Consider the following 12230-nt stretch of genomic DNA (forward strand, 5'->3'; position numbering starts at 1 on the left):
GCGGTGGTCACCAAAGAGAGTTCTGGGGGGGTTTTGGAGGACTTTTTATCACGCACAGATTTGGATTTCTTTTGCAGGTCCACAATCTGGGACAGGAGGTGCGTGATCTCCTCCTGTTGTCGCGAGGCGTCCTCGGTCTTGCGGGCCAGCTCCTCGGCGATGGTGGAGATCTGGCGACTGGACAGCCCTGGGGGGTCAGAAGGTGAGTTGGAGGTGTCAAGAAATGCGGGGAGAAAAGCAGAAACATGGAAAGCTACTGAGTTCTTTCACGCAGTCGTTGACCAGCTGCTGCTCCTTCTCCTCGTACGTTTCCGTCTCCGACTTGAGATGGCTGGCCTGCGGGCGGCCACAAAACATCAGAAATCAGTCTCCATTTTTTGGGGTTCAAAAACGGTCAGAAAAGTTGTTATTTTTACAGTGCATTACTATAAACCAGGGGTGTCCAAACTTTTTCCACACACGGAAAAATGTTAAGCATGCAGGGGCCGTTTTGATATTTTTCATTTTCAAACTATAACAAAATATATGGATTTTTTTTTTTAATCCTTAGGGCTCCTGGGGAGCATAGAGGGTCTCAGTCACTAAAATGTTAAAAATAAGTCAATTTATTATTATTATTTTTATTTAATGTTTACAGTAAATCTCTATATCAACTTGAGGTTGATATAAAGTAAAACAAATAAGGTTTTATGCCTTTTCGGTTAAAGACAATTTTGTTTTTTATGTGGCGACTTGTCCAGGGTGTACCCTGCCTTCCGCCCGATTGTAGCTGATATAGGCGCCAGCGCCCCCCGCGACCCCAAAAGGGAATAAGCGGTAGAAAATGGATGGATGGATAGTAAAACTGAAATATGCAGTATTTAGATAGATAGATAGTACTTTATTGATTCCTTCAGGAGAGTTCCTTTTATTTAGCAATTAAAGCCCTCAAAGATCAATAATGCAGGACACCATTGATTTGAATTATTTCATATTTTGGAGTAATCACAGCGAAAAGTTAAATAAAATCCTACTAAATATATTTGAGATCCAAAAGGTTCCCCACTCTTAAAGTGATTCATTTTTATTAGTTTTTTTACTTTTAACACTTAAATTTCAAGATCAACTTCCGATATATCTGTCGATTTTAAGTTTGACCTATTATTTATTTATTTATTTATTTATTTATTATTAATTAATGGTGAATATGTTCCCCATACTAAAGTGTTACCAGGTTTTTTTTTACTGGTGCACAAAATGAACCGTGCATGAACATCACCTCGTTCAAACAATAGAAGCAACAGGGAGAAGTTTGTATCTACACGATGACTCGGGTGTGGTTTGACCTCCCTGAGGCCGACTCACCGAACCCCTAAGGTTCGATCAAACCCAGGTTAAGAACCACTCCTTTAGAGGGAATAGTTGTTCTGAAACCCAGGGGTCCCCCGGAAAACTCGGGAGGGTTGGCAAGTGTGAGATTGTCAACCGGGCGTTATAGCTCGGTTGGTAGAGCGGCCTTGCCAGCAACTTGAGGGTTGCAGGTTCGAACCCCGCTTCCACCATCCTAGTCACTGCCGTTGTGTCCTTGGGCAAGACACTTTACCCACCTGCTCCCAGTGCCACCCACACTGGCTTGAATGTAAAAATGAGATATTGGGTTTCACTATGTAAAGCGCTTTGAGTCATTAGAGAAAAAGCGGTATATAAATATAATTCACTTTACATAATTCACATTCATATTAATGTCGCAGGCCGCACTAACATTAAATCTTCATATTAAGGTGCGGACCGCGTGTCTGAGACCCCTTATTTATACATAGCGGAAATTTAAAAAAAAAAACATGTATTCAGTGTTGTCCATCCCATCCATTTTCTACCGTTTATGCCCTTTTGGGATCACGGGGGGCGCAGGTGCCTATGTCAGCTACAATCGGGCGGAAGGCGGTTTACACCCTGGACATGTCGCCATCTCATCGCAGGGCCTAAACCAGGGGTAGGGAACCTATGGCTCTCGAGCCAGATGTGGCTCTTTTGATGACTGCATCTGGCTCTTGGATAAATCTGAGCTGACATTGCTTAACACGATAAATAATGGATAATTCAAAATATAAAACATGCTCATGCATTTGAATCCATTCATCCTTTTTCTACCGCACTTGTTCAAGAAGTTGCATTAAGGGTAAGAAGTAATTCATTTGTTATTGGTTAGTGTAGGACTTGCCCTCCTGGGGGTTCTTCAGACCAACAAGCACCGACATGAGAGCCCTTTTCAGGTTTACACTATTGTTTTATTTTTCAATAAGTCTCTCAGTTGCTGTACAGCAATTGTCTTTTTCTCTTTCGTTCTCGCTCGCACTCTGGCTACAGCCCCAACCTCATCTCTCCTCCTGGCTGCTGCTTATAAACAGAGCGACAGGTTACTATATAACAAGGCCCAGCTGGGCCATTTACGCACCTGTCGCTGATTTTGAAGCCGATCCTGGCAACACCCTGCTTCGCTGCAGGCCCGCAGGCCACGCCCTCTCCATAGTTAGATTCAGAATAACAATGTTATTACGAAGAATACAAGACCTATTATGCTCTACAAATGTTGGTCTTACTTAAAAATGCACGCGTTTTGTTGTGTTCAGTGTTAAAAAAATATTATAGGGCTGTTACAGAAATACATTTTAAAATATTTCGCTTCTTGGCTCTCTCAGCCAAAAAGGTTCCCGACCCCTGGCCTACACAGATAGACAGACCACATTCACACACTAGGGACCATTTAGTGTTGCCAATCAACCTATCCCCAGGTGCATGTCTTTGGAGGTGGGAGGGGCCTATCCCCAGATGCATGTTTTTGGAGGTGGGAGGGGCCTTTCCCCAGGTGCATGTCTTTGGAGGTGGGAGGGGCCTATCCCCAGGTGCATGTTTTTGGAGGTGGGAGGGGCCTTTCCCCAGGTGCATGTCTTTGGAGGTGGGTGGGGCCTTTCCCCAAGTGCATGTCTTTGGAGTTGGGAGGGGCCTTTCCCCAAGTGCATGTCTTTGGAGGTGGGAGGGGCCTATCCCCAGGTGCATGTCTTAGGAAGTGGGAGGGGCCTATCCCCAGGTGCATGTCTTTGGAGGTGGGAGGGGCCTATCTCCAGGTGCATATCTTTGGAGGTGGGAGGGGCCTTTCCCCAGGTGCATGTCTTTGGAGTTGGGAGGAGCCTATCCCCAGGTGCATGTCTTTGGAGGTGGGAGGAGCCTATCTCCAGGTGCATGTCTTTGGAGGTGGGAGGAGCCTATCTCCAGGTGCATGTCTTTGGAGGTGGGAGGGGCCTTCTCCAGGTGCATGTCTTTGGAGGTGGGAGGGGCCTATCCCCAGGTGCATGTCTTTGGAGGTGGGAGAGGCCTTTCCCCAAGTGCATGTCTTTGGAGGTGGGAGGGGCCTATCCCCAGGTGCATGTCTTTGGAGGTGGGAGGAAGCCGGAGTGAGGACATGCAAACTCCACACAAAAAGATCCCGAGCCTGGGATTGAACCCAAGACTGGAGGACTTTTGTATTGTAAGGCAGACACACTAACCCCTCTGCCACCGTGAAGCCTATTCAATGTTGTTTCATTTTAAATTTCAAAAGAGTTTTGTGGCTCCCATTGTTTTTGTTTTATTTTGTGAAACGGGTCAAAATGGGGCGTCTGCCTCACAATACGAAGGTCCTGCAGTCCTGAGTTCAATCCCAGGCCCGGGATCTTTCTGTGTGGAGTTTGCATGTTCTCCCCGTGAATGCGTGGGTTCCCTCCGGGTACTCCGGCTCCCTCCCACCTCCAAAGACATGCACCTGGGGATAGGCCCCTCCCACCTCCAAGGACATGCACCTGGGGATAGGTTGATTGGCAACACTAAATTGGCCCTAGTGTGTGAATGTGAATGTGAATGTTGTCTGTCTATCTGTGTTGGCCCTGCGATGAGGTGGCGACTTGTCCAGGGTGTACCCCGCCTTCCGCCCGATTGTAGCTGAGATAGGCACCAGCGACCCCAAAAGGGAATAAGCGGTAGAAATGGATGGATGGATGGGGTCAAAATGGCTCTTTGAGTGGTAAAGGTTGCCGACCCCTGCTGTAAACTGAAAATTTGATTCTGTCGACTCAGCCGCCAGGTTTTTTTTTTTTTTTGTACTGTTAAATCTTCTGTGGTTCTTACAGTGCATTACTGTGAATGTAAAACTGTACCAATGTTATTTTTACATTCATATCCTAAGCGGATGTTTTTCCCCCAGCAAATTCTATAGTCATTGTTTTTACCGTGCATTACTGTGAATTGATAAATGCAACCAGTAATGTTCCGCCCACATTTTTTGAAAAATGTTCTTTGACCATAAAATCTACGGTCTCTCTTTACAGTGCATCGCTGTCGATAGGAACTTGGTTATTCTGGCGACTGAGCTGTAAAACGCAGGGACTTTTTGTTTTTCTCGGTGTGCACAGTGACCTCGGATCGCAGGGACAGGTTCTCTTCTTCAAGCTCTCGGAGTTTCTTCTGCAGCGTGTCGCTCAGGAACAGTCCGGACGCGGCGTCCGCTCGACTCTTCCTGCTCCTTCGAGAAAGGTAAACACAAGGTGAGGCGACCAGCGCTATTGCACATTCATGCGAGGGTTTTCCGTGCTGACGTCGGGGAAGCGCCTGACTCCTCCTCGCTCTCCTCGGCAGCGTTGGTGTAGAACTGCAGCAGCTCGTCCTTCAGGTTCAGCTCGTGGTGCAGCTGTGCCACCTGGAAGAGGTCTTCGTTCAGGGCCTGAGACCAGTCCAGAATGCTGGCTTAGACCTGAACGTGCCCACCTCCTCCGTGATTCGTCCCACTTGCTCCTCCAGATAGTCGTTCCGCTCCGTCAGAACCCGGTTCTTCTTCAGGAGGGTCTGACCGATCCTTGCCGCCAACTCCAGATCTCTCTCTTTCTACAACACCAAGAAGACATGGCTTTAGAGACTTCCTGTTCAGGTAATCTTCATAGTGTCGAGTTGGGAAATTGTGTTAGATGTAAATATAAACGGAATACAAAGATTTGCAAATCCTTTTCAACCCATATTCAGTTGAATATGCTACGAAGACAACATATTTGATGTTCAAACTCATAAACATTTTTTTGTCGTTGCAAATAATCATTAACTTTAGAATTTGATGCCAGCAACACGTGACAAAGAAGTTGGGAAAGGTGGCAATAAATACTGATAAAGTTGAGGAATGCTCATCAAACACTAATACGGAACATCCCACAGGTGTGCAGGCTAATTGGGAACAGGTGGGTGCCATTATTGGGTATAAAAGCAGCTTCCATGAAATGCTAAGTAATTCACAAACAAGGATGGGGTGAGGGTCACCAATTTGTAAGCAAATAGTCGATCAGTTTTAGAACAACATTTCTCAACGAGCTATTGCAACTACGGTCTATAAAATCATCAAAAGGTTCAGAGAATCCGGAGAAATCACTGCACGTAAGCGATGATATTACTGACCTTTGATCCCTCAGGCAGTACTGCATCAAAAACCGACATCGGTGTGTAAAGGATATCACCACATGGGCTCAGGAACACTTCATAAAACCACGGTCAGTAACTACAGTTGGTCGCTACATCTGTAAGTGCAAGTTAAAACTCTACTATGCAAAGCCAAACTTATTTATCAACAGCACCCAGAAACGCTGCCCACTTCGCTGGGCCTGAGCTCATCTAAGATGGACTGATGCAAAGTAGAAAAGTGTCCTGTGGTCGGATTGTTATAGGCGCAAAGTTCAAAAGCCAGCATCTGTGATGGTATGGGGGTGTATTAGTGCCCAAGGCATAGGTAACTTACACATCTGTGAAGGCACCATTAATGCTGAAAGGTACATACAGGTTTTGGAGCAACATATGTTGTCATCCAAGCAACGTTATCATGAACACCCCTGCTTATTTCAGCTAGACAAGTGTTACAAAAGCGTGGCTTCGTAAAAAAAGAGTGCAGGTACTTTCCTGGCCCGCCTGCAGTCCAGACCTGTCTCCCATCGAAAATCTGTGGCAAATTATGAAGCGTAAAATACAACAAGACCCCGGACTGTTGAACGACTGAAGCTCTACATAAAACAAGAAAGGGAAATAATTCACTTTCAGAGCTCCAACAATTAGTTTCCTCAGTTCCCAAACGTTTATTGAGTGTTGTTAAAAGAAAAGGTGATGTAACACAGTGGTGAACATGCCCTTTCCCAACTACTTTGGCACGTGTTGCAGCCATGAAATTCTAAGTTGATTATAATTTGCAAAAAAAAAATGAAGTTCATGAGTTTGAATATCAAATATGTTGTCTTTGTAGTGCATTCAACTGAATATGGGTGGGAAAGGATTTGCAAATCATTGTATTCCTTTTATATTTACATCTCACACAATTTCCCAACTCATATGGAAACAGGGTTTGTAGATCAGGCGTCGTGAGCTTCATGAATTACTGTGACCATTTGTACGGGATTAATATGGGTATGGGCCAAGTGTCAAAGGTCCAAAATGGGAAAAGAAAAAGCAGTATGGGGACAAAATAACACCTCTTCCAGAAGTCGTGTCACAGCATCAATGTCATTGTAGGTCTTGGTCATCTGGCCCACTCTGTCTGCACACAGCACTGTGGAAACACCAGGGAGGAAAAGGTTAGTACACACACACACACACACACACACACACACACACACACACACACACACAGTCTCCCCGTTTTTTCCTTATGTCATCTGGCCGCTTTGGAGAGTATTCCTCTCAAAAGCAGGTGAAGTTTGTGACACAACTTCCCCTCAAGTGTTATTGATTTTGTCCACCTAATCATCATCATCAACACTTTTCTGCAATCACTTCAAACCAGCAACTATTTTAGCCACATTTCCAGCACAACAATGAACACATCACGTGTGCTTGGGTAGTAAAAAAAAGCCAATCATCCATGTGTGCCCCAACAGAAAATAGTTCCTTTACAGTAGTACTTTGAAATTCCTTTAACAGTTTCAGGCCTAACTGTTGTAAATTAATGCCTGCAAAGTAGAGAATTATTATTTATAAATGGAACATTTTCATAGTTGGAACACAATAAAACCTTGTAAATATTTGTGTAATATTATGAGAACCCCCGAGACATGAAATATCGTATTTCCTTGAATTGCAGCTCGGTATATAGTATGTGCCTGCCTAGAATTTCCACCGGGTCAAACTCGTCACGTCACGAGTGACACTTCACCTGTCATCATTTTCAAAATGGAGGAGGCTGATTTCAGTCATTTGAAATTGCATAAAGGGAAGAAGATTAAGAGCTATTCAGTAGGATTTAAGGTCCAAACTATTGAATATGCTAAAAAGAACAGTAAGCAGCTATGTTTTATTATTATACCGTAGCTGCATGTGTCAAATATGAGTCATTAAATGACTCCCGCCTCCAGGTGGTAGAGAGCGCTAGTGATCCTTCTTGCGACTACTCGGCTGCAGAAAAAGTGACAACAAGCAGCAAGAGTGAGCAGCGATCGTTTTATTTTTTCCTCTCGCTTGCACTTTTAACATGGAGGATTACATATCTAAAATAAAACAGTTTTCTAAACTGGACTTTCAATCGAAGCAGGAGGTAATAAAGGAAGATCTCCATCGAGACAGAGAGACTTTTAAAACTGAAGAAAGATAAGAAAGACTTCTATAAACAAGTTATCGATGCTTTTGATCAGAAGGAGCTGCGCATGGACTTCATTTATAAGTAAAGGTAAGACCATAATAACGTTTTTTTTATTAAATGTGCCTTTCATGATGGTATCCTTACATCACACTCAAATTTTTAAGCGCAGGCCTAAATTTACCGCATGCCTTTGGTAAACGCCGGAGTGAGAAGAGGTTTTAAATTAATAAGCGTCCCGGCGGCAATTCAAGGAAATACGGTAGTAATGCTGTCTGAGGCTGAGCCAATCAGTGACCACAATTTGGTCTCATCTCTTGGCCGATACTACTGCAATAGCATTTTATGCTTAAAAATGCTTAATTTACTTCAATAGGTTTCTTCCATTCATAAAATGTACCATATTTCCTTGAATTGCCGCCGGGGCGCTAATAATTTAAAACCTCTTCTCACTCTGGCACTTACCAAAGGCATGCGGTAAAAATTTGAGTGTGATGTAAGCTTGGACCTTAAATCCTGCTGAAAAGATTTTAATCTTCTTCTCTTTATGCGATTTGAAATTACCGGTGTTGAAATCAGCCTCCTCCATTTTGAAGAGTCACTCGTGACGTCACGAGTTTGACCTGGCGGTAATACTAAGCATCCGCTAATTATCTTGGAAGTGAGTTTGACCTGGCAGTAACTCAAGGCAGGCGCATACTATATACCCTGCGGAAATTCAAGGAAATACGGTATGCTTTTATTGTTTGGCTAATGTGGGACATACAAAATTAAAGGTTTTGTCTGCCCACACACCGTATTTCCTTGAATTGCCGGCGGGGCGCTAATTAATTTAAAACCTCTTCTCACTCCGGCGCTTACCAAAGGCATGCGGTAAATTTAGGCCTGCGCTTATAAATTTGAGCGTGATGTAAGGATACCATCATGAAAAGCACATTTAATACAAAAAAAGTTATTACGGTCTTACCTTTACTTATAAATGAAGTCCATGCGCAGCTCCTTCTGATCAAAAGCATCGATAACTTGTTTATAGAAGTCTTCCTTATCTTTCTTCAGTTTTAAAAGTCTCTCTGTCTCGATGGAGATCTTTCTTTATTACCTCCTGCTTTGATTGAAAGTCCAGTTTAGAAAACTGTTTTATTTTAGATATGTAATCCTCCATGTTAAAAGTGCAAGCGAGAGGAAAAAATAAACGATCGCTGCTTGTTGTCACTTCTTCTGCAGCCGAGTAGTCGCAAGAAGGCTCACTAGCGCCCTCTACCACCAGGAGGCGGGAGTCATTTAATGACTCATATTTGACACACGCAGCTACGGTATATTAATAAAACATAGCTGTCTACTGTTCTTTTAGCATATTCAATAGCTTGGACCTTAAATCCTACTGAATAGCTCTTAATCTTCTTCCCTTTATGCGATTTCAAATGATTGAAATCAGCCTCCTCCATTTTGAAAATGATGACAAGTGAAGTGTCACTCGTGACGTGACGAGTTTGACCCAGCAGAAATTCTAGGCCTATGCTAATTATTTGGCCAAACGAGTTTGACCCTTTGGAAATTTTAGACATGCGCTAATAAAAATAATATTTTGCGAAACAAGTTTGACCCGGCGTTAATTCTAGGCAAGTGCATACTATATACCCGCCGGCAATTCAAGGAAATACGGTACGTTACATTTTCCAATGAACGCCATGAAGTTGTGTCCACTCACAAAAGTATTTAAGAGTCTCTTCTATCTGCTCGGAGGTCAGGTCCAGCGAGGTGTCCACGGCCACCAGGGGCGTGTGCAGCCAGTCATCGCGTTCGTAGCCGTACGCCGTGTCCGCCCGCAGCCGATAAACCGGCAGCTGCTCCTCCAACAGGCTGATGATCTCAAACTCCGGCAGCTCGGTGCTGTTACACACATCTGAACACACACACACACACACACCGTTAATTGTGTTAGATGTAAATATAAACAGAATACAATGATTTGCAAATCCTTTTCAACCCATATTCAGTTGAATATGCTACAAAGACAACATATTTGATGTTCAAACTCATAAACATTTTTTTTTTGTTGCAAATAATCATTAACTTTAGAATTTGATGCCAGCAACATGTGACAAAGAAGTTGGGAAAGGTGGCAATAAATACTGATAAAGTTGAGGCATGCTCATCAAACACTTATACGGAACATCCCACAGGTGTGCAAGCTAATTGGGAACAGGTGGGTGCCATGATTGGGTATAAAAACAGCTTCCCAAAAAATGCTCAGTCTTTCACAAGAAAGGATGGGGCGAGGTACACCCCTTTGTCCACAACTGCGTGAGCAAATAGTCAAACAGTTTAAGAACAACGTTTCTCAAAGTGCAATTGCAAGAAATTTAGGGATTTCAACATCTACGCTCCATTATATCATCAAAAGGTTCAGAGAATCTGGAGAAATTACTCCACGTAAGCGGCATGGCCGGAAACCATCATTGAATGACCGTGACCTTCCATCCCTCAGACGGCACTGTATCAAAAACAGACATCAATCTCTAAAGGATATCACCACATGGGCTCAGGAACACTTCAGAAAACCACTGTCACTCAATACAGTTGGTCGCTACATCTGTAAGTGCAAGTTAAAGCTCTACTATGCAAAACGAAAGCCATTTATCAACAACATCCAGAAACGTCGCCGGCTTTTCTGAGCCCGAGATCATCTAAGATGGACTGATGCAAAGTGGAAAAGTGTTCTGTGGTCTGACGAGTCCACATTTCAAATTGTTTTTGGAAATGTTCGACATGGTGTCATCCGGACCAAAGGGGAAGCAAACCATCCAGACTGTTATCGACGCAAAGTTGAAAAGCCAGCATCTGTGATGGTATGGGGGTGTATTAGTGCCCAGGGCATGGGTAATTTACACATCTGTGAAGGCACCATTAATGCTGAAAGGTACATACAGCTTTTGGAACAACATATGCTGCCATCTAAGCGCCATCTTTTTCATGGACGCCCCTGCTTATTTCAGCAAGACAATGCCAAACCACATTCAGCACGTGTTACAACAGCAGGGCTTCGTAAAAAAAGAGTGCGGTCCAACCTGTCTCCCATGGAAAATGTGTGGCGCATTATGAAGCGTAAAATACGACAGCGGAGACCCCGGACTGTTGAACGACTGAAGCTCTACATAAAACAAGAATGGGAAGGAAATCCATTTTCAAAGCTTCAACAATCAGTTTCCTCAGTTCCCAAACATTTATTGAGTGTTGTTAAAAGAAAAGGTGATGTAACACAGTGGTGAACATGCCCTTTCCCAACTACTTTGGCACGTGTTGCAGCAATGAAATTCTAAATTAATTATTATTTGCAACAAAAAAAAATTAAGTTCATGAGTTCGAACATCAAATATGTTGTCTTTGTAGCATATTCAACTGAATATGGGTTGAAAAGGATTTGCAAATCATTGTATTCTGTTTATATTTACATCTAACACAATTTCCCAACTCATTTGTATGACCCAATGCAAACAACATTCTCTACTCTTGGAGCAAAGAAGATCAAAACCAACAAAAAATGTCAACACACATGGTCCATGCAGCATAAAAACATCAACATTACATCCATTCAATCCATTACAAAGCATGATGGGAAACACTCTGCACACTTATTCATGTTTGATGCATTTTAGCTGCTTGATACTTCTGATTAATTATAAATATTTAAAGAGGTCTCCATGGAAGTAAACAAGGTAGGAGTTACATTTTCACATACTCTATTAATTAATGATCCGTTATATTACTATAATATGTACACATTTATGTAGAGACAATACATATTTGGGGGCTTCTGCCAATTTTTTTTAACCCAAGTCAAAAAAGTTTGGACACCCCTGGCTTAAGCAGACCAAGTATTGGTCAGGTGTTGCAGTATTTGTCATCTTTACCCGTGATGGTCTCGGCGTCCTTGTAGTATGCGGGCACCCGGTGTGCATCAGGCTGGCTGGACTCGCCCTCCCCTACATAGTGCTCCTCGCCAGCCTGGTCGGGACCCGGATCCGGGTCAGGGTCCGGGGGAATGGACGGGGCGGCCGGGGAGGCCAGCTTGGCTCGGTAGTCAACGGAGACGGGAAGCGGCGGCCACTGACCTCTGACAGAAAGAGAGGGACGTGAGTGCAAGTCCAGACAGTTTAATGCACTTCTTGTCTTTGACTTGAGTGCTGCCAACCGGACCGACAGCTGAAATCTGTCAAAACTGCATTAGCGCTCTGCATTTGGTAGCATGGGAATGTGGTTCTGATTTTCATGCACCCTTTTGCTTTCCCAGCAGGCACAAGCAATAACATTAGGACAAACCCCGTTTTCATATGAGTTGGGAAATTGTGTTAGATGTAATTATAAACAGAATACAATGATTTGCAAATCCTATTCAACCCATATTCAGTTGAATGCACTACAAAGACAACATATTTGATGTTCAAAGTCATAAACTTTATTTTTTTTTGCAAATAATAATTAACTTAGAATTTCATGGCTGCAACACGTGCCAAAGTAGTTGGGAAAGGGCATGTTCACCACTGTGTTACATCACCTTTTCTTTTAACAACACTCAATAAATGTTTGAGAAGTGAGGAGACACATTTTTTAAGTACCCACA

At 43.3% G+C, this 12230-nt stretch overlaps 1 protein-coding gene across 1 annotated transcript in view; it reads right to left on the bottom strand.

Annotated features, from left to right (window-relative positions):
* Window positions 1-11717, bottom strand: part of LOC133540082 (trafficking kinesin-binding protein 1-like) — a 35923-nt gene extending 24206 nt beyond the window's left edge. Inside the window, exons 1-8 of the mRNA XM_061882570.1 lie at window positions 11521-11717; window positions 9318-9512; window positions 6510-6586; window positions 4777-4893; window positions 4608-4708; window positions 4429-4534; window positions 258-336; window positions 57-187 (exon numbers count right to left, since the gene is read on the bottom strand). Coding sequence (XP_061738554.1) covers window positions 57-187; window positions 258-336; window positions 4429-4534; window positions 4608-4708; window positions 4777-4893; window positions 6510-6560 — 585 coding nt within the window. The 5' untranslated portion in view covers window positions 6561-6586; window positions 9318-9512; window positions 11521-11717. The remainder of the gene's footprint in view (window positions 1-56; window positions 188-257; window positions 337-4428; window positions 4535-4607; window positions 4709-4776; window positions 4894-6509; window positions 6587-9317; window positions 9513-11520) is intronic.
* Window positions 11718-12230: the final 513 nt, after the last annotated feature.

Source organism: Nerophis ophidion, linkage group LG21, assembly GCF_033978795.1.
Source record: "Nerophis ophidion isolate RoL-2023_Sa linkage group LG21, RoL_Noph_v1.0, whole genome shotgun sequence".
NCBI lineage: Eukaryota > Metazoa > Chordata > Actinopteri > Syngnathiformes > Syngnathidae > Nerophis > Nerophis ophidion.